Source organism: Anabrus simplex, chromosome 2 (assembly GCF_040414725.1).
Source record: "Anabrus simplex isolate iqAnaSimp1 chromosome 2, ASM4041472v1, whole genome shotgun sequence".
NCBI lineage: Eukaryota > Metazoa > Arthropoda > Insecta > Orthoptera > Tettigoniidae > Anabrus > Anabrus simplex.
Genome location: NC_090266.1, coordinates 670,260,021 through 670,284,360, shown reverse-complemented (window position 1 = coordinate 670,284,360; position 24,340 = coordinate 670,260,021). Strand labels below are relative to the sequence as shown.

The following is a 24,340-nucleotide window of genomic DNA, read 5'->3' as shown; positions in this document are numbered from 1 at the left end:
GGGAGGTAGTTACAGCTGTAGTTTCCTGTTGCTCGCAACTGTATAGCAGTAACAACACAGCTAAGCCATGTTAAGCATTATTACATGCCCATATCAGTCAATCATCTAGACTGCCATCCTCATAATTCCGAAAGGCTGCTACCTTCCTTTTGATGAACCTAGTTGGTCTGGCCTTTTGACAGATACCCATCCGATGTGGTTGCACCTGCGGCTTGAGTATATGCTTCACTGGGACGCACAAGCCTCCCCACCATGGCAAGATCACATGGTTTGCAGGGGAGGCTAAACATATTAATAAACAGCAGTTTTATGTATGTCTACCCTCAGTCCTGTTTTCTTGATATGGTGTCAAGGATGAGGTGAGATACATTTACATATATGGCATGTTTTTTCAGCTGCCATACCCTTCCTGATGCCAACCTCAGTTGAGGAGCCAATGAAGATGAAATGAATGATGGTGAATGAAATTGGGTAACGAGGTGGAAGGAATCTGCTGTGGCCTGAATGTCCCAGCATTTTTCTGGAAGTGGAAACGGGAAACCACAAAGAGCCATTCTCAGGACAGCGGACAGTGGGGTTCAAATCCACTTGCGCTGAGATTGGCTCCATAGCAGAAGTGCAATTAAATGCCTCAACACTCCCCTCGGTATTACAACCAGCAGTTATTTAGGAATAAAACTTTCTTGTGCAGAAGGCATAGTCTTCTGAACAAGAACATTTAGAAGCTGATTTTAAATACGATACGGTAGATGTAAATTACTGTATTATCTCTTGTTGCTATGCTGTCATTGAGAGTTATTACTGAGCATGATGGATAAGCTCAGTTCCTCTTCATCACGCGTCACAGCTTTGCAGCCCGAGGTGAGTCTCATTCAGTCAAAGCCCAAGCTCTCTCTTTTTCTTCACTATTTCAACTTTTAAAAATATCTCCTGTTTACACTGCAGGTCCCGCATTGAACTGCGAACATCGTAGAAACCTCGGCTCAAAAACTTGGTCTCCACCTTACACGTTACGTTCCAACATAAAAACAATAGACTGCAGACAACAGCACAGCCATGATGTAAAACTAACTTCAAAGCTCTCACAAGAACATCTTATGCAAACTGAATATTGTATTTCTGTCAAAAGCTCAAAGAAAATATTCCCTACACTCTTAGTTAATAAGTGACATCATTTAATGCAATAAGTGACTACAAATTCAAATCTTTGACTACCAAGTTCATCTCGGACTCAAGCAAAGTTTTACAGTGTTATATTTATTTTTTTAAAGATTACATTTGTTGAGTCCTAACTCATGTTTGTACAATTAGATTACTATTTTAATTCACCCTCCACGGGTTGTTTTGATAATCACTGCCAAGTTATGAACTTGTGATTGAATATCTATTCACTATTTTATTCCCCTTTTTACTCTTATTTAATCATGTTATAATATTTTGTGTAATGTATATGTTTGTATGTATGTACCTATGCTTATTTCTCACATTTTGGCTGAAGATGATGCTAAACAGCATTGAAACTAGTTCCAAGTAAACATGTTGTAACTTAACCATTATAACATTTATTTGTATCGAAAAGGTGGACCCCTTAATTTACCTCTCTTATGTTCTCAGTTCAACATGGATATAAGATGAAATACTTCAATTTAAATTGCATCCACATGTGGCGTAAGATCGTAGTCTGCACCTTTCTAGTCTGTAGACATCATTGCTTTGGTCAAGTAGAATTCCAGCCATATCTCTATTTCCATGTTCTGCAGTTCTTCTAAGAGTTCCTGATATGCCTTTGTGGATGGTAGGGGCATTTTCTGTCTTAATTTTTTAATGAAGAAAGGTTCTCTGATGAACTCGTATGTTAGTCTGGAGGGAGTGAATTTTGATACACATAGTAATCTCTTAAGATATGTTGCTTTGATCTGCTCAATGTATGGGCATTATCTTTGTGTTGAAAATCTTTATGGCAATGGGTACAGAGAGTCCGTGCAGGAGCTGGATGTCACTGATGGCCGTTATGGCTGTCATTGCTCTATTTCTGATGTGCTTAGTGTAGGTCGTTCCAGAGGTTTGTAGTGTCATTCCAAGATGGTTAAATTCCTTTACTATTTTGATTGGTTCCTGGTTTGAAGTGAAGAACAGTTGCTCTTTGACCGTTATTTTCCCTCCCTTCCTAAATATCTTGTGGACTGTCTTCTGCTCATTGATCTCTACCTTATTCTTCTCTGCCCATAAAGTTAGGCGATACACACATTCCTGTAGTACCTCGAGGTTTGATGAGCCTACTGCCATGTCATCTGTGTACGCGTAGAATGTGACCTGTTCCTTTAGATTTCCTAAGCACTCGATAACTTCTAATGTTGCATGATTGAACAGAAGGGGGCTCGCTGGATCACCATGCAGAATTCCATTAGTTTGTGGTATCGGGGTCGAAGTTTGAATGTTGTATTTGATGATGAGCTCATTTAGTTGCGATATGTTGTCCATGATGATCATCAGATAGTTGTCTTGTCCGATCATACGTTTCAGCTTGTCGATGATTATCTGGCAGTCAAGTACGTCGAAGACCTTCTTATAGTCGATGAATATGACGTGGAGTTTCCCTCTGTGATGCCTAAGTGCATCCTTTATGTCATCCATTAGGTTACTTATTGCATGAAGTGTCGATCTGCCTCTCCTAATCCCAAATTGTTGATCTGGTATTTGTCCAATTGTTTTCTTTTCTAATCTTGCAGATAGGATTCTGGTGAATACCTTGAACAGTGCGTTCTCCAATGCAATTCCTCTGTAGGAGTCCGGGAGGTCGGGGCTCCCTTTACCGGTGTACAAAAGTTTGAGTGTTGCAGTCCTCCAGTTGTTTGGTACTTTGGCTATCTCTAGGCACTTGTTGAATAAGGCTGTCCATAATTTCACAAGGTGTGGTAAGGCTTCCTTCAGATGCTCATTAAAGATTTTGTCTGGTCCAGCAACTTTACGGCCTTTCAGATCCATGACCACATTTGTTACTTCCTCTGTTGTGATGCGTGGGAAGTCTGAAATCGGAGTTGCGTGTATTGTTCTTGGGGTTGATTGCCTGTTATAGATCTGTTGAAAGTGTGAGTTCCATGTTTCCATTGTCATAGCTTGGGAGAACTTTGGTGTCCTAGATTTCAATGCCGCAAAGTGGTTTTCTGAAGCCTTCTCTAATAATCTTCCCTTCTTCCTCTACCCAGGTCGCTCTCTTTTCCTTGAGTAGGTTTTTGTAGGTGAGTCTCTGAGTGCTGTAGGTCTGTAAGTCAATTTCAGTTATGGTGGTTCTTGCAGTATGTAGGAAGTCCACTATCTGTTTTCTTTTATCATAACAGGTCACGTCGAACCATGGCTGTGGCTTCCGTTTGCTCCCTGAACCCCACATTTGAGCGTCCTTGATATGGTTGTCTAGTTTCAATGCTGCGGAGTATACCTCTCCCTGTTTTATTTCGTCTAGAATGTGTAATAATGATATTACTGGCTTTACGTCCCACTAACTAAGTTTTTATGGTTTTCGGAGACACCGAGGTGCCAGAATTTTGTCCCGCAGGGGTTCTTTCACATGCCAGTAAATCTACCAACACGAGGCTGACGTATTTGAGGACCTTCAAATACCACCGGACTGAGCCAAGATCGAACCTGCCAAGTTGGGGTCAGAAGGCCAGCGCCTCAACCGTCTGAGCCACTCAGCCCGGCGTCTAGAATGTGATCTGCCAATGATGACTGTATTCCGGCTAGGATGCTGGGATTCAGGGTTCTCTTTATTGTTACTCTCTCCTGATCTCTGATGTTTGGTAGAGGCTCATCTCTTGCGATCTGGGCATATACAAGTATATGTTTCCTTAGGGGAGCCACGTCTGAGTTTCCAAGTGTCTTGAAGTCGGTGCTTCTGAAGTAGGTGTTGACAAATATCAAGTCATTAAAGTACTAATGCCATTGCGGCATATGTAGGTCATTATGTGTGGGTTGTTCGCTAGGATAAAACCCTCCACTTCTAGGAATTCTAGGACTGTTTTGCTTTTCGTATCTTCTTTGTGCATGCGACAGTTAAAATCGCCTGCTTGTGTGTATTATTACAGCGTGCTTTTGCTTCGGTCTAACACGTAATAGCAAATTTCATGAATGAAACTAAATTATTTACACCATGCAAACACCAAAGAATATGGTAATAACAATGTGCATATTGAAATAAAGGCAGGAATATATAACATTAAATTGAGTGGGTGTGAGAGAGTGTATTTATTTCCTTCATTCCTCATTGAGCTTGAAAGCAGACTTAATTATGAATATCTTTAGTTTGATCATTTACTTGGGTACGGGAACCTCTATTATCAATACTTACATTGAGGTTAGTTTGTTGAAGGTTGTCTTGTGATTTCAATATGTAACTAGTCTAATTGACAGCAGTGATGAGCCATTAAAATAAGAGAATAGGGTAGAGATATTTGTTTTTTGTGAATAGCCTTATGCGGCGAGTAATATAGAAGAAGGGAAAGGGAGAGCAGTTGTTATCTGAGGGCAAGACCAGACGTTTTCCAGAATCCAAACACTAGTTAATGTCCGAATCTCAAGAACTCCTCATAGCAAGGGGTTAACACTAGCATTACCAAACATTGTTTCTACCTACTTTTACCGAAGCAGTCATTTTGACCGATAGTGACGTATTCATATCTTGAGTATAATGGAGCCAGAAAAAGGTTTGAATTGAGTACAGAAACATCACAGAAAAAAAAAAAAAATAAATAAATAAATAAATAAATAAATAAATAAATAATAAAGGCTGAATGATGTTCTTGCACACTTCAGTTTACATTATATACATATCTGCATGAATGGCACTTTCTGCTTTTGAACTTGTTTGCCGCACTATTCACACACACTTTGCTTTGTCACCTTTGAAATGAACTTAACCACAGACCAGTTTTCTACAGATTGCACACATTTCAATTGTCTTGTTCCCTTTACACACTGCAACTTGACGCTATCTGCGATGAGAACTTCTTCAGAGATTAGGGCCTCATTGTTGCAGCCTACTAATCCGAGAAAACGCGTAAGGATTCGCTAGAGGTTGCCAGTTGTCTCAGGAATGCCCTTCTTGGTATTTGCTTGCCGACTGTTGCCTTATGCATTGTTTAAGCATGTATACCAGCGAGATCTAGTACGGTGAAGAAAACGTGCACTGGTCATCGCCGACTCATCGATTTTACCGTATACTTACGGCCCATTTGATCTACTATGTCGACAACAAATTTGGTAGAATTATAGAAAGAGACTGTTTCAGGTTTTTTCCTTCGGATGTTGTTCGTTGATGCTTACATCAGTATGTACTCTACTGAGAATGTAGACATTCTTGTTTGTTTTACCGTGGTAGGACTGGAGAGCTGCATCCTCATTTTTGTACACTACTGTGCTATAGAGTCGGTCACTGCTGGTCTCCACAGGAGGAACTTCTCTCCTGCAACGGTTCAGTGTGCCTATGATACTTTTGTTCATTTTCTTTGATTTTGCTAGTTTCAGTGCAGTGAAGAAGTAATTTCTTCCCTGGTTGATGAAGGGCTCAGCAAGACGCAATATTACATGTTCACTTAGAGTCCGATCGGTGGGTCCCATTTCATCTTTTCCAATATAGGGAAAACCGTTTACAACATACTTAGCTTCCATATCGACAGGCAACCAAAATTGGCCATATACTGCATAAATGGGCATCTAGCTTTCGATGGAAAGAGCTGTTCATTCACGGTAATGTTCTCACTTGGTCTGTAGCAAATAGTAAAATCAGACGTAAATTTGTCCCACACAACAGATACAAGCACAAATCTATCAATTTTCAGGTGATCCCTGCTGGTAGATTTTTCATCGAATCAAAGAAACCTCACGATTTCTAGCTAACGGTTTTGTGACACAGTTTGGGAGAAAACTCCAGGACCCCACTTCTGTGACCACAGATCAAGAGCGTTTGTATCAGCTCCATAAGCTCCGCGTGCATATAAAATACCAATGAGCGCCCAATTCTTCAAAAGTAAGTGTCCGTTCAGGATTGTTCAGAACTTCGCGGGTTCTAACCTCAGTATATCGTTCGATGTGGCGCAGCCTGGATTTGTCAATAAAAAGACAACAACCTGTAGCGGCACAAGTTCCTTCAATGTGGCCCTTTGCATGTCCTGTGAGACCTGGGATTTCCTTCAGTATATTTTACTGTCTTCGACAGCCTGGCAGGCTTTGTAGATCAACAAGTGTCCACACTGTTCCATCCAAAGCAGCTTCTTCCTCGCCGATCGCCACGTGCTGACTATGCCCGCCCGTATGTTGAATTACTACAGCGTACGCTCGGCCTTCTGCAGTTTATATCGTGCTCCTTGCTAGTAATTTCATTATCTTCCTTGGTGTTTCCTACACCCGCAAAATATAAAACCAAACTTACTTACACTGTGCACAGAATTACGTAAATACAAAATGACTAACGTCAAACATGCTTACCTTTGTCATCAGCTGCGCCGCCATTTGGCGGGTAATACCCTAACCCTTGAGGTCGAAGGCTGTTGTGTGATTTCATGTTCACATGGAAATTCTACAGGTTCGGCACAACTAGAATCATTTGTCAAGCTAAACACGTCTTTGCAATTATCGAGGTCCAAATCAGTCCCAGCTTTATCGCTTGATTGCGATGGGGGAAATGTTAAGCTTATGGTTCAGAATTTCGGCATCCGTCAGCAGAGTAAGCGAGAACATGTTTCTTCGGGGTTATTACAAACAATCGGGAAATCTAGTTTGAACGTTTGTAACGAGTGAACACGGCAACTGACTGCTCGTTATGATTGCACACCTTTCATTACTGAACAAATACTATATTTTCCTGACAGTGTACTTGTATCATTGTTTGAAATGAGCCAACAGCTGCCCCATTGTAGCACAACAATACGTTCTATTCGATACTACAGTAATAAAGTATACTGTAACAGCTTGTTAGAATGATATCCTGCTCTAAATGAATGCCATAAAAGTCTGATGGGGTAGCTACTGCAGTACTGGTCAAAATGACTGTCCGGTAAAAGTAGGTATATGACCTCATAGGGCTAACTAGAAAGGTGTTACGGGTTTTCAAAGCTAAATGCTGAAAAGAACTCTTAAAATCAATAAAAGCCACCAAAGGGTTTGTATGTCCTAACCGTATAACAAGAGTGATAGAGAAAACAAATCTGAAAGTGGTCATTTTGACCGCTGCGGTAAACCTAGTGTTAAAGGGTAGATGGGCACACATTTAGCAACTAACATCAAAGAAAATTGGAAAAATCTCTATTAGGATTTCTTTCATAAATATTCTATCGTGCCCTTCCTATCCAACATTTGTACTATGTCACACACATTATTAAAAACTAAAATTCATGGTGGCTGCAATTAACAATGGACCATTTTTAGCTTCAACAGTCAAACAACAATGGGCAAGGACATTACTTTTTGTTTTGTTTTGATCAATCACTACCGATCTGCAGTTAGGAGAGTCGCCCAGGTGGCAGATTCCCTATCACTTGTTTTCCTAGCCTTTTCTTAAATGACTGCAAAGAAATGGGAAATTTATTGAACATCTCCCTTGGTAAGTTATTCCAGTCCCTAACTCCCCTTCCACTGAACAAATATTTGCCCCAATTTGTCCTCCTGAATTCCAATTTTATCTCAATATTGTGATCTTTCCTACTTTTAAAGACACCACTCAAACTTATTCGTCTCCTAACGTCATTCCACGCCATCTCTCTGCTGACAGCTCAGAACATACCACTTATTAAGTTAAAACAAATCAGGTTTATTATATGGTCAACCTTTTCAATACATTACATTCATAAGAATGCTTAAGATTTATACATTACAATTAACTGGGACATGTTTCGCCCTTATTGTGGGCATCCTCAGCCAAATCCTTTTCCCCAAAATCACAGATCGTCGGGATCCCGATATTCTCATAATAATTTATCTTAACACATACATTTTAGTCAAAACTATACTAACAGTCAAAGCAAATTATTAAAATTAAGTGATGCTCCTGAAACATTCTTAAAATTGTTCACTGAAAGTCTTTTGACACTATTTAAAATTTTCTTACAATTAGGTACTGTTCTGTCTTTTTAAGACAATGTTCTTAAATAAGAAAAACTATACACTTGGATACACAAAAAAACATGTAAGGGCACATATGTATAATCATAGGAAAATGCAGAATTTAGATAGAAATTAATCAGGTGTTATCTAAAATACTAGTTGTCTGACAACATCTAATCAATAGTATGAGAAGTGTGGGTTTGGATAAACCCCTTCAAAATATCTTAACTTATGGCAGAATTTGTTTTCTAGGAATATGTCCTATTTGTAGTAAAAACATTAATACCTTGCATATTTAAAAAAAAAAAATTGAGCTGTATACATTCATACACTGAATTCATATTCAAATAGGCCTCAATATTAACCCTCCCGTTACAAAAATATATCACGTACAGTATACTGTACATTTGGTCTCAAGTGTTGCTGAATCCTAAACTTTTACCCTGGGATGGCAACCTTCTTAGGACAGGATTTGGAGGTATACAATGTTTCTACTGTACTAAATAGTAAGCCATACATTCCTATAGAACTGAAATTATCTATTTTTGAGATATTTTCATTGTTTACAGATAATTACAAATATTCATATTTTGTTCACATGTTACCGACAAAGAAATGCTTCATAACAATTCACATTCATTTCATTGCTTATGAAATGCTGCAAAGCAGTTCCTGTTCCTATTTATACAAAGATGTACTCCACATTTTCTGCAGATAATGTGTGATCGCTGGGTGCAATTAATTTTCTTGCATCGAGTAGGTTCTTTATTGCCATCATGCTCTGGTAAGTGATCAACACTATCCTGCACTTCCCTCTATGGTCTCCTCTCAGTTGTTTGTTTTTTATAGTTGAAGGTGATGGTACAGGGCTTGTAGATAGCCTTCCTCTTTTGATACCTTTGAATTGGTTATCAAACCTTCACAAAAGCTTCAGCTACCCTAAGCCTGAAATCTAACAAATCCATTTTCTCCTTCTGTGCCAACCCAGCATTTCTAGCATTTTGACTGTACTCCATCACTCAGAGAAAACAAATATTTATGCACTTCAGAAAGGCGTGACATACAAGCCAATCAAACCCGAGGAAAGTAATTAAAGTGTTGTTTGGTTTGCACATTGTCATGGGAGCAGAATATCAGGCTTCTGTGTCAGGAAAATATCTTCAACAGAAAGTTCAGCATCTCCAGAAGTACAAATAGTATATCCATTGCCACTTGCCTCGGTTGGGCTGCTTACAGATATCATCTCAACATCAGCTCCTGAAATATATCGCAAAATAAAGCTGTATTTTAATAATTATTAGCTAAAAATTTGGCCAACTCAGTTTGGCATAAGAGTACTGGAGTTTCATAATGTGTAATAATACTGAATGTGATAACGTAACAATGCGCTGTATTTGTGGCTGGTTTGTGGTTCATCTTCATCATCACTGGCTAGTTCCTCCACATCAGACACATCTCCATTCTCCAACAACTTCAAAATCATATCAACCTCGCTTGGGTTCATTTTCACTCTTGATGTGCCTGAATTTCAACAAAAATTTATTTTTAGGGAACTCAGAACAAAAACAAAGTTTCTTTTTACATTTCTAAGAGACAATCTAGTGTATGCAACACTTAATCTTCTTCTGTATTACTAGAAACTACCAGGTATATAAATAAAACTTTGTGAAAGATAATGAACTCAGTCACACTATTTGCAACACTTGAGACCCCATGTACAGTATACTGTACATGCTAATATACAAGGATATTATGAGTCAAGGGATATGAAAGACTAACTATAATTAGTATGCATATTCTATTCAAACCTTTATCTTTAACCCCCAAACAGAACTTTACCCTAAACAGAATAAAATGTTAAAAATAAAGAATAAAATTTTCCCACTTACCTCCACTAACAGCATGCTTGTTTGCCATGTTTGTTGTTTATCTTCATAATTCACTAATGTGTTGGTAGATGTCACTTCAACCAATTGAGAAACAAAGACAAAGCATAGAAGTCTCTAGCAAGATAGAGAACTCCTCTATTCACTAATAATTCTTGGTGCTATAAGCTAATGAATTTGATGTACAGTATACTGTACACCTGGACTGAAAGGGTTAAGCAAAGAACACTAGAAGATAAACTCTCACGGTTAAGAACTTCTAACCAAAATAAAAATGATCAGAATAACAAAATTAAAACTATAACCATTTAACTAATAATACCCAGCTTACCATCAATTTGACTAATACACAGTTTTTGGAAGACGAAATCAATATTCTCAACAAAGGGCCTAAATTTAATTGGCCTAGTATACACAAGGAGAAGGATATTACTGATACAGTAGATGAAATTGAATCAAACATAGTCAAACTTCCTTCAGAACAGTATTATGACATAAGATATGAGATTGAAAAGAAATTACCCGTCTTAACCAGAGAAAATTAAAAAAACTCTGATTACACTAACCAAAAGTGAAATCAAGAAATAAAAACAAAGATAGAAACTAATAATATAACCTGAAGATTTATTTGCAGATAAGTCATACACATTTATCAACAAAGATCCGGTAATTAGAACACAACAGAGTTTGAAAACTTTATTAAAAAGTTCAACCTTCCTACTAAATGAAATAGAACAGAAACTAATCAACATGAACCCTAAGTTACCCACAGCTAGGGCCTTTCCAAAAATTCACAAGAAAGAAGTTCTCATACAACCAATAATAAACAGTAGAAATAGCCAGACTCACAAAATCTCAAGATATCTATATAGATTTCTTAGAAAACATTATAAATTTCATAATTCCAAACCCTTGAAAAATTCAATAGACTTTTGTAATACGTTAAATAAGTTTAACTACAACGCAGTCACATAATGTGTTCGTACGACATAACAAATATGTATCCCAACATCCCAGTAAATGAAACTGTCAAAATTATAAACAGTAATCTAGACAAATACAGCCACCTAAGTAAGTGTGAAATTGAATAGTTCAATAAGTTACTGAACTTTGTATTAACAAACAGTTATTTTACCTTTAATGACAAAGTATACCACCAGAAAGGCTTGGCAAAGGGGGACCCCATTTCAGGCATATTAGCGGACATATATATGGACTTCTTAGAAAAGAATAAAATACTGACAGAGGTAGAAGGAATTAAATTATGGTTATGTTATGTGGATGACACTTTTGTAGTAATAGACAATGAAATAAACAATAGTGATAAGATCTTGGAGTTCCTCAATACCACAGACAATAATATTAAGTTCACAAAAAGACGAGATTAACTGTTCATTTCATTTCTTAGACGTGACTACAACATGCTCAAAAAATTGTTTTAACTTTCAAATATACAGGAAGCCTACATATTCCCCTATAACAATTAAAAATGATTCACTACACCAGTCGTCTCAAAAACAGGCCGCATTCTACAGCTTAGTCTATACAGCGTTTAAGATTCCCTTGTCACATGAAAGTCGAAAGAATGAGTTAAAATATATTAGGAATCTGGCTGTATTTAAGGGGTACAATGCAGAAATGATTAATAAGATCATCAATAAAGTGCAATTAAAATTAATGACTAATCTCACTCCAGACAAGCCAGTTAAATCCAATTACACTACTTTTACATACAATAAACCCACTCATTCAACAAATTTGGAATCCCCTTAAAAAACATCATGTTAAAATAGCGTACAAAACCCAGAACAGTAACCAAAATAAAATTTTTAATCATAATGTTCTAAACCCTAAATACAATCCTTTTGCAAGCTCGGGAATTTATAGATTGACATGCACACAATGTTTTTATTCTTATATAGGTCAGACAGCCCATAACTTCCACACTAGATACCAAGTGCATTATAACATGATTAAACATAAGTTTTCCGCAATGAGCATCCACATGAAAGATACAGGCCATAAATACACCAAGATCTTACGATTCTCAAAAAATTGAACAAAAGGATGGCTAATGAACAAATGCGAGAATATATACATTTATTTGGATCAACATTTTAATAAAGACCGTAATTTAAACGACATTTCAGATATTAAGAAGCCCACATACGAAACTTTTCCCAAATGATTACATTCAATAAATTCAAAGGGTTGCACATTTAACAACATTTTTAGACTTCCCCCATTTAAGACCCCCACAGTTACTAGCAACACAAATTCCTTTCAGTTACCCCCTACCAATGCACCCCTACAGACTAACCAATTACGTAAAGCTCCACCCATTCCTTCTATCCCTGCTACCCCACTCACTTAAGACGTCGCACTGCTACAACACTCTGAGTACAAGAGCAGTAGCAGTCAATAAGGCGGGTGACATGGAAGATACTATCTTGCCAAGCAAGACAAGAGGAGGTAAGCTTAGAGTTCCATAATGGTGTTCTTCTTGCGTCTATTATTATAGGTCTTTTCTAAGTCACTTTTCAATTTGTTACAGACATACTCAATGCTTATTTCCTACGAAGAAACTTTAATTCTTCCATCTTTAAGGAACTTTTCTTTGAGTCTCCCATTCGACCACCATCAGCACTGTGGCAGGATTAATTTCAAGTGCATCTTGGAATTTGATCTCATTCTACATACTTATCAAGAGTACCAAAGCTCCCTAAACAACAAAAATCAACATTATCATTTAGAACGTAATACTTTGAACTAACATTATATTAACATACTAACACTTCCTAATACGAACTTAAAGATCAAGATTTCAGGACCATTGTACATATATTGTACATAGCTTGTATCTTTGTAATTCAGCGTTATGCTGTTGCTGATCCTGAATGAATAAATAAATAAATAAATTAGCTTACATGCATAAATTATGTCACAAGAAAACTAAATATACTATTATTATTGAAGCCTATTTGAATATGAATCCAGTGTAGGAATGTATAAAGCTCAATTTTTTTTCAGCCCAAACTTTGCAACATTTTTGTAATGCTACTCTTTTGTCAGAAATCACCCAGAACGAATCAAGCTGCTTTTCTTTGCATTTTTTCAAGTTCTTGAATCAAGTAATCCTGGTGAGGGTCGCATAAACAGGAACCATACTCTAGTTGGAGTCTTACCAGAGACTTTTATGCCCTCTCCTTTACATCCTTACTACAACCCCTAAACACCTTCATAACCATATGCAGAGATTTGGACCCTTTATTTACAATACCATTTATGTTTTTACTACAAATAGGACATATTCCCAGAAAACAAATTGTGCCACGAGTTAAGATATTTTAAAGGGGTTTATCCAAACCCACACTTCTCATACTATTGATTAGATGTTGTCAGACAACTAGTATTTTAGATAACACCTGATTAAATTCTATCTAAATTCTGCATTTTCCTATGATTATACATAAGTGCCCTTACGTGTTAGTTTGTGTATCCAAGTGTATTGTTTTTCTTATTTAAGAACATTGTCTTAAAAAGACAGAACAGTACCTAACTATAAGAAAATTTTAAATAGTGTCAAAAGACATTCAATGAACAATTTTAAGAATGTTTCAGGAGCATCACTTAATTTTAATAATTTGCTTGACTGTTAGTATAGTTCTGACTAAAATGTATTTGTTAACATATAATATTCTTACAATCAAGTGTTAAGACAATTTATTATGAGAATATTGGAATCCCAACGATCTGTGATTTTGGGGAAAAGGATTTGGCTGAGGATGCCCACAATAAGGGCGAAACATGTCCCAATTGATTGTAATGAATAAATCCTAAGCATTCTTATGAATGTAATGTAATGAAAAGGTTGACCATATAATAAACTTGATTTGTTTTAGCCTCTACGCGCGGCTGTGAGCTTTCATCCGGGAGATAGTGGGTTTGATTCCCATTGTCGCCAGCCCTGAAGATGGTTTTCCGTGGTTTCCCATTTTCACACCAGGCAAATGCTGAAGCTGTACCTTAATTAATATACCACAGTTCCGGTTTTGTAACTGTGTACTTACGACATAGGTGACCATAACCACCTTTGAATGAACACAACTGTACAAAGCTTCAACCTAATGTTTCATCCATACAGTTGGAGAAGTTCCAATTTACACTGTGGTCAATTTCTAGTCAATGTGAACACATTTGTATAAACTTTCACCCATACAGTAGGAGAAGTTCCAATTTACGTTTTGGACAATTTCTAGTAATTGCAAGATAATTTAATTGTTTCCTTGCCATATATTCTGGGTTTAAATTAATGTATACATTGTAAACTATGTAAATATCACCAAAAGCGCAACTTTTTGTAAATTTTTTTAGCATAAGACCATTGTATTTAGTTTTAAGTTCTATTGTTTAATGGGTTTAAAGACTTGACCTTAAGATTATTATTAGGCTGAAGATGTTGAACCGGGCGAGTTGGCCGTGTGTGTAGAGGCGTGCGGCTGTGAGCTTGCATGCGGGAGATAGTGGGTTCGAATCCCACTGTCGGCAGCCCTGAAAATGGTTTTCCTTTGTTCCCCATTTTCACACCAGCAAATGCTGGGGCTGTACCTTAATTAAGGCCATGGCTGCTTCCTTCCAACTCCTAGGCCTTTCCTATCCCATCGTCGCCGTAAGACCTATCTGTGTCGGTGTGACGTAAAGACCCTAGAAGAAAAAAAAAAAATAGGGCAAAACATGTTCCTAATTAGTGTTTGTACTTCACGTAGGATTTAATCACTACAGAATATGATTGTATTGAATAGGTGGACACAGTAAATTTTATTCTTGAAAGAATTTTACTTATTGTTATCCTCAATACGAAAAAAAACTATATTAGTTACTTGTAACATACCACTTAGTCACGTAGCTTGTCTCCTTTCTCCCGTCTTCCCAGCCCAAATTTTGCAACATTTTTGTAACGCTATTCTTTTGTCGGAAATCACCCAGAACAAATTGAGCTGCTTTTCTTTGGATTTTTTCCAGTTCATGAATCGAGTAATCCTAGTGAGGGTTCCATACACTTGAACCATACTCTAGTTGGGGTCTTATCAGAGACTTATATGCCCTCTCCTTTACATCCTTATTACAACCACTAAACATCCTCATAAACATATGCAGAGATCTGTACCCATTGTTTACAATCCCATTTATGCAATCACCCCAATGAAGATCTTGTACAATGAAGATGTACAATGATCCCCAAAAGGAACTTTCGCCCCATCAACACAGTAATTAAAACTGAGAGGACTTTTCCTATTTGTGAAACTCACAACCTGACTTTTGACCCCTTTTATCATCATACCATCACATGCTGTCTATCTCACAACATTATTGAGGTCATTTTGCAGTTGCTCACAATCTTGTAACTTATTACTCTATAGAAAATAACATCATCCGAAAAAAACCTTATCTCTGATTTCACTTCTTTAGTCATATCATTTACATATATATATAAGAAAATATAAAAGTCCAATAATACTGCCTTTAGGAATTCCCCTCTGAATTATTACAGTGTCAGATAAAGCTTGGCTTATTGTAATTCTCTGAGTTCTATTTTCTAGAAAAGTAGCCAATCATTCAGTCACTCTTTTATCTAGTCCAATAGCACTCATTTTTGTCAGTAGTCTCCCATGATCCACCGTATTAAATGCCTTATACAGGTCAAATGCAACACAGTCTATTTGACCTCCTGAATCCAAGATATCTGCTATATCTTGCTAGAATCCTACAAGTTGAGCTTCAGTGGAATAACTTTTCCTAAACCCAAACTGCCTTCTATTGAACCAGTTATTAATTTTGCAAACATGTCTAATATAATCAAAAAGAATGCTTTCCCAAAGCTACATGCAATTTTTCTTTATCCAATCCACTTCTAGTAGAAGGACTCCTGTCAGCACCCTTTCCCATGCTGAGAACTGCTTATCACATAGCGAAGTACTGTATACTATAGCCATGGAAAAACTAGGACAATATAACATTATCCTGTGACCAGTACACCCAGGATGCTCCCTTTCCAAAATTCTCCAATCTTTATACATGCCTCTATCAGTAACATACAGAAAATGTATAAAACAGTAAGTTCAACAGGTACTCGCAACAGCACTACAAATCATCCTCATCATCATTACCCATTATCCAGCTGTAACAGGGTAGGGGAAAATATGGTTCCTCTCCACTTTCTTTGGTCTTTCCACCACTCCTCCTCCAACACTTGTGTCCCAGTCCAGGTTTCTTTCTCTAATACTGCATTGGACTGTGTTTTTCCATCTCAGTTGTGGTCGTCTGAGGCCTCTCCTTCCTTGCATTTCCATCACCTTTTTTGGCATTCGTTCATCACTCATTATGTGCCCAAACCGTCTTAGTCGGCTCTTCTCTATTCTATCATTCATTTTCTCCACTCCAATTTCTTCCCGGATTTTCTCATTCCTTATTTTGTCTCTTCTACTCTTCTGTATCATACTCCTCAAGAACTTCATTTTGGCTGCCTGTATTCGACTCTCATCCTTCTTTGTCACTGTCCAAGTTTCTGCTCCGTAAGTTATTATGTGTACGTAATACATCTTGTACATGGTTTCCTTTGCTTCCATTGGCACATCCTTGTCCCATAACATGTTTCTTACACTATGATAGAAACCGCTTCAAGCTTGAATCTCTTACTAATTTCAGCATCCAGTCGAGCATTTTGCATAATTCACTCCCCAGGTATTTGAATGTCTCCACTACTTCCAGGGGCTTGTCTGCAAGTCTAATCTGACCTTTCCCTTCTTTCTCCCCTCTAGTCATAACAAGGGTTTTAATCTTTGCTACACTTATTTTCAATCCACATTCTTTGATCACCGGGCGAGCTGGCCGTGCGGTTACGGGCGCGCAGCTGTGAGCTTGCATCTGGGAGATAGTGGGATCGAATCCCACTGTCGGCAGCACTGAAGATGGTTTTCTGTGGTCTCCCATGTTCACACAAGGCACCTTAATTAAGGCCACGGCTGCTTCCTTCCCATTCCTACACCTTTCCTGTCCCATCGTCGACATAAGACCTATGTGTGTCGGTGCGACGTAAAGAAGGAAAAAAAAAAAAGCATTCTTTGATCTTCCCATTCATCACATCGAACTGTTCTTGAACCTTCATGTCCTCTTCTCCCCACATCACAATATCATCTGCAAATAACATGATGTTCATTTCTCTTTCTCCATATGTTGCTTTTGCCGTTCTCATGATATCATCCATCATTATTGTAAACAGGACTGGTGACAGAACACTTCCCTGCCTCAGACCACTACTGATTTTGAACCAACTTGTCCTGCCAACTTGTGTTTACATGCAACTACAACATTCCTTGTACACTGCCATGATCATTTTTATTAATCCCTGTCCAATTCGTTTTTGCACCAGGCTGTCTCAAACTTTAGTCCTGGGGGCACTGTCATATGCCTTTTTAATGTCAGTTAATGTCATCACCATATCATTCCCTTACTCCTATTGCTTTTCCATTAGTTGTCTCATAATGAAAATGAGAATCTATTGTTGACCTTCCACTTCTGAAACCAAACTGATTTTCCTGTACCTGATTTTCAACCCTCAACCATCCCAATTTTCAAGAAAGGCAATAAGGAAGTATTGAAGAACTACAGAGGAATTACTCTGATATACCATGTTGCTAAGATAATGGAGAGGATACTGCAAAGTAAGCACTACAAGTATTAAATTGAAATTCAAGATAATGGTTAGAATATATTTCTTTCTCTACCTAATTGGAAATAAGCATGTTTAATGATAGGCTATTGTACACATGTTCTTATGATTACAACCATTATGATTAACAACAGACATATCACAATCTCTCTTTACTCACCATGTAGAGAATTCCTACTGAAACAATTTAACAAGCAGACATTGTCAAAAATTAATTAATTAAAAACTAACTACCACATACACTCATTACTCTTGCAAACAAAAATCAAACACAGAAATTCAGAGCATACATCAATATGCAGAAGTCTGAGTGTCACTGCTTCTATTTACCTATAACAGACTTTGCAAACGATCTGTTTTTTAGGGTTGCCAATCCAAGGTCTCCTATTTTTACACTCCCTGTTGTTCCAGTAATAAAGATATTGTCACATTTTAAGTCTCTATGAATTATAGGTGGACTTCGGGAATGCAGGAAATTTAGTCCCTTCAGGATCTGGCGACACCACGACTTGAGCACTTTGGGGTTGATCTTCTTGAATCTCCGCAAGTAACTGCACATAACAAACAGAACACTGAGACTACCACTGCACATATTCTCACATACACAAGTATATATTAAGGATATTGGAACCTTACTCACACCACATTTATTGTTGTCCACACTAACCTTGCTTTCATAGCTCAAGCCACACAAAGTTAATGTTGTGTAGGGTGAGACAGAGAGCAGAATAAGTATGGCCCAATATTGTTAACTTTGAAAAGGGAAAGACATTAGAGATAAAGTAAAAAATACTATATAGTAGTGCAGAATGGACTGTAAAACTTTCCTTATAACACCATATTTATGACATGAAAGAGAACCCATGGGACATTCTGATGCTTTTAGTCAATTATTCCACCTTGTCTGTTGAAAAATGGACAGTTCTTTTTTGAATTTCACTCCATGATCATTTCAAATATGAGGCTTTTGGTTCCTCTTTGAGGTATTTCACTTATGAACAAAATCCCATTTTAATTTTGTAATTATTTCAGCTAATGAACAGCCCATATGCAAGAATCATGGCTTACAATTGCTCATTACATTCAGAAAAAGATTTCCTTTTAACCCTTTCAGTGACATGCGGCCATTGCATTGACTGTGATATTCTGTATTAAAAAAAAAAAAAAAAAAGCAAATTCAATCATTACCCTCTAAAAATTGGTATATGCATTAAGATGCTAGGTATTGTTTGGCTATTGTCAAAAGAGTGTATAGTCTATGTGTACTTGGTATCCATGAGCCAGGCACAATGAGCATCCTTTGAATAAGGACACTTTAAAGTTACTCCTCTGGTATACGGAGGGGCTCAAATACATTACAATATGTCCCACTGGATTTAACAAAGCATTACAATATCATGATCATGACAAAGTGTTCCTTTGGAAACCAGTAGACCCACCAGGTTTTTATAGAGAGCACGCATGTGCCAACATCACCGGAAGCAGACTGTCAGTTGGAAAGGTACTGGAGTATAAGGAGGTAAATGCCTTAATAATCTAAACATTAAGGCTCACATTAATAGAATTATATACATTCCCCCAAATATGGCAAGAGAAGACATAATTGACATCCCTTTTAGGATGACAGGTCATGCAGCAAGCCAAAAAAAAAAAAAAAAAACACGTAATATTAGTGGGTGATATCAACTGCAGAATGGACAAGGCAAGCACAGGGACCGACTGATTTGGCATTGGAACCTGAAGAAGAAGAAAAAATAAGGAGGAGGAGGGTACGTAAACACTTTCAAAACTTACTTCGCTCATAACAAAGTAAGTGCTATTGACCATGTGTTCCATAGAGGAAAAGCCATACGCATACTGAAACAGGAGGTCTACGGTCTTCACGTGCAGCACCAATCAGGAAACACATCCCCATATCTACAATAATAGAAATAGTTCCCCAGACATTAATAGTGAAAGTAGCCAGACCAAAGACCTTCAAGGAAACTAGGCTCATCAAAACAACAGGACATGAAAAGCATAGATAAAGCCAGAATACTTGTAACATCAGCTAGATGAAGCTATGCACATTGTTAGCAGTTTGATTGGCAAGGCTTTCATCCCTAAGAAGAATAAGACATGCCCAAAGGTGGTTTGATAACCAGTGCTACAGCACACAGAAAGACACCTGGAGAGTGCTACACAGAGCAAAGTACACGAGGCAAAAGACATGAAAAACTATGTCACGGAGAAGGAAAGAGTACAAACTACTACTGAAAACAAAAAGAAAAGAGTATGTAGAGGAAGCAGCCAGGAAAACTGCAGAAGCAGCCAGTTCAGATCCCTCCTTTGCAGTAAGAAGAAAACATTCTCCTAAGGCAAAAGAGATAATGATTAAGACCTGGGAGAAACATTTCACTAAAATCCTTGTGGCCGTTGGTGAGCAGAAATCAGTGAAGCAACAGAAGTCCTTATTATGTAAGATTATGTAAATTTTTGTCTTGTCATCATTTTAGGTAAACAAAAATATTTAAAAAACTGAAGAATTTTTGCAAAGCAAATTATTGTATGAAGCTTTCTTATTTAAAAATTATTACATATTTAGGCATATGAAGAAATGGACTATGAAGAAGATTTATATTCTGTTACATTTCCTGATTTAAATTATATTATTTTGTTAACTATGGAAAGGGATGTGGAAATTTTATACATGACTTGTGAGGCAGGGTGTGCCACATGTAAGTGGCCCTTCCTGTCGTTTTGTAATATCCGCGAAGATGCAAATTCTGCAAAAAGCATAATTCTAAAATATCATTGTCACTGGTCAAAAGTACAAGTGTTTTTATTGGCCAGTATATTATAATTTTTAATAGGTGAATGTGGCAAACTGGAGTGTTGCTATCGGTCATTTGTAATCGCTCTATTTCCTGTTTGTGGCTCCTCGCGTGTGCGAGTCACTTTGTCCGCGTCTTTGAATTTGGATCACTACAGCGGGCGGGCATGTTTAGCGCCCGTCCCGCAATGGGTCATCAGCCGCCAAAGGTAAGCGCTTTGCTTTGCCTTATGTTATTTAAAAGCATTATCGTGTTTCGGACTATTCCCACTTAACGTAAGTTCAGTAATTATGTAGAAGTTCATCTCGTGTGCCGGAGTTTCCTCTAGTTTTCCACATTTTCCAAAATAGAGCATTTATATGACTTAGCATTTATGCTAGTCTGCAATGTTGTTTTATGAGGCAGACCTTCTTTTCTAACTCTAGTTGTAATTGTAGTAACTGTAACACTTTCTTGAATTGTGTAATTAATTTTGTTTCGTTTGAGGTTGCCTCCTTTCATTCTGTAAATTCTGAAACTCTATGTCAAAGTTTGTTCGTGACTGAAGAGCTTAATAGTTTCCCTTATGCACCTTTCGTTTTGTATCTCAAGTATCAGTTAATCTGCAGTTCTTTTATTTGTTCATTTATAATTGCATGTTCATTTTCTCAATAATTATTTGTCTGTTGGGTGTATTATTGTAAGATTTTTCTCCCCCATAACGTCATACATTCCATGGACCTCATAAGGGCTTCCCGCACGTTCCACTCTCCTGTTTTAGTTGTCATTTTTAGGCCTGAAAGTTTGCATATTGTAAGATACTTGTCACGTTTCCATGTTTTAATGCGATTCACCCCCACTGAGTCAATTTTCTGTCTCCTTATTCATATTATTAAGTATTATATTATTTACTACTGGTATTACTTTCTTATTATTATTATTATTATTATTATTATTATTATTATTATTATTATTATTATTATTATTATTATTATTATTATGTGTAACCGTAATTGTCCCGATACCCGGTAACAATCCTCAATAAAAAATGGTGCTGGAATAGCCTATCAGGCAACAGTCAAAGACAGCACAGAAGCAGCATTCACCCATATAATTTCAGAAGTCCAGCACAGCATCATCATCATCAACGGCGGAAGAAGGGAAAAACCGCATGACTGGGTTAACATATTCACAGAACACATAAGAGAGACTGAAGAACTTCTACTCTCAGTATGGCATCATCATAGGCATTTATTCATCAACTAATGTATAGCAAATTAATACAATGTCACTTGGACGTATTAACTGTGTCATCTCAGATGGCTGAACAGTCCGATTCTGGATGCACAGATTTTATTGCAGTGACAGCACACACTAGTTGCTGCAGCAGATGGTTGTGCAAGAACACCATCCCTCACATTCGCTCATTCTTTCCTGCGGTTCCTCATCTCAGCTTCTAATCTATCTTGTTCTAGACGTTCAACTCCATTGTATATAATTCCATGCCATTTGGGCCTATCCTCAGCTGTAGTTTCCCCAGTTGACTGTTTCAATTTTCTTTGAGAGGTGTGTATCTGGCATGCAAATGATATGGCCAGCCCAGCATAGCTGATACCTAACTATCTTTGCCTCCATCCTCGTAGTGTTGGTTTCCTCGAGGATACTAGTGTTCGTTCAAAGATCTTGCCATTTAACTTTCAGTATTCTCTGCAAGCATCGCTGATGGTATTTTTCCAGCACTTTAGGTTTCTCCTGTAAGTTGTCCAGGTCTCACAACCATAGATAAGAGAAGGGATTACAACAGCATTGTAAACGTAGAGTTTGGTTCTCACACCGATGTAATTGTCAAACACTTTTTAGGAGACGACCGAAAGCCTCACTAGCACATCTTAAACGATATTGGATTTCTGCACCAATGTTTGCACATGTTATGTTCTCCAGAGATTGACCACTGATTGGAATAGCCAGGGGTCTCTCATTGGAATTTGGTGCCGGCTGGTAAAGGATCTTAGTCTTATTAATATTAATTTCCAGTCCGATACTTTCATATGCTTGATTAAAAGTATTTAGGCTTACTTGGAGATCTTCCTCTGTGTTGGCTAAAATAACATTGTCATCTGTGTACTGAAGCTCTATAACTGACACTGATGACACCTTGGTCTTACCTTGCAGTCTTGTTAATATTAAACAGATTTCCATCAGTTCTATACATAAGTTCTACAGCTGATTGCAGTTTATCATCCACAACGTGTAGTATAGTTACAAAAAATACTGAGAACAATGTTGGAGCAATTACACAACCTCTCTTGACTCCACTAGAAATACGGAAAGGGTCTCCTGTCTTGTATTGGAACGAATAGTAGCAAACATGCCGTCGTGCAGTAGTCTAAGTATCTGTACGTATTTATTTGGACATCCAATCAGAGTTAGAATTATCCATACAGCTTCTCGGTTAACAGAATCAAATGCCTTGACAAGATTTATAAAAGCCATATAAGGGTTGGTTTTTCTCTCTAGGTTTCTTCCTGCAATTGTCTTGCACTGAAAATCATATCAATTATACTTCTGTTTGGCCTGAAACCACACTGAGTTTCTAGAAGACACATTTCAGTCAATTGCAGTAGACGATTTTATGATACTCTAGCAAGAATTTTTCCCGCAACAGAGAGCAATGATATTCCTCGATAATTCTTACACAGAGTCTTGTCCCCTTTCTTGAAGATAGTAATGGTGGAAGCATCCAGTATCAGTAGGGATTGTTCTCGTGTTCCACATTTTCACAATCAGCATGTGTGTATGCTGAATTAGCAAAGGACCACCCTCCTTGAAGAGCTGGGCTGGAATTCCATCTTGTCCAAGTGCCTTTTTATTCTTCAGCTGTTGAATGGGCTTCTCGATTTCTTGAAGAGCAGAGTCTTCACTTAAGTGATCTTGAATTGGCCATCGTGGAATATCAGCAAACACATCTTCCTCGACATGCAAGTTTCTGTTCAGGAGGTCTTGAAAATATTTCCAACAGAAAACTATCGAGTCAGGGTCTTTAAGAACTTCAATACCATCTTTGGATTTTAGACAATTAAGACCTTTGGTGGAAGGACCATAAATAGCTTTGGTAGCACTGAAGAAGGCACTAGTGTTGTTGGAGGCAATTAAATTTTCTATGTCCATTGATTTGTCTATCCACCATTTATTCTTGATCATCCTGCATCTTTTCTGGAATTCCGTTTTGATTTGTTGATATCTCTGTTTCTTGGGAAGTGAATTTGGGTCATTATGCCAAGCATTATAGGTTTTCCGTTTTTCATCAATTAGGTCACATATTTCTTTGTCATTCTCATCAAACAAGCCCTGATGTTTCCTTTTATTAAAACCAACTGCTTCTTTGCCAGCTGCTATAACAGCTGATTTTAATAACTACCAGTGCTGCTCAATATCTTCTGGGTATTCAATTGGAAGTTTATCAGCCAATAGTACCTGATAGGCAGATTTGGTACTGTAGTTCCTAAGTTGTTCAGTATTTAGTTTATGTTTTATCGCCTTCCCCCTGAATCCGTCATTTTGGAAGAACCGGTATAGCATCACAGATCGAACTAAGTGGTGGTCAGTCCAGCAATCGTCAGCACCGGTCATAACTTTGGTTACATGAACATCACGCCGATTTCTGGCATGGACAATGATGTAGTCGATTAAGTGCCAATGCCTTGATTTGGGATGTTGCCATGTTGTTTTAAATCCATCCTTCTGGCAGAAGAGTGTATTTGTAATGACAAGATCATATTCAGAACATTCTGTGGGTAGGAGGTTTTCATTGGCATTGACTTTGCCTACACCCTCTTTAC

The 24,340-nt window shown here is 37.6% G+C and overlaps 1 protein-coding gene across 1 annotated transcript in view; it reads right to left on the bottom strand.

Annotated features, from left to right (window-relative positions):
• Positions 1 to 24,340, bottom strand: part of Wnk (Wnk kinase) — an 834,378-nt gene that overhangs the window by 359,061 nt on the left and 450,977 nt on the right. Inside the window, exon 9 of the mRNA XM_068226022.1 lies at positions 18,040 to 18,260. Coding sequence (XP_068082123.1) covers positions 18,040 to 18,260 — 221 coding nt within the window. The remainder of the gene's footprint in view (positions 1 to 18,039; positions 18,261 to 24,340) is intronic.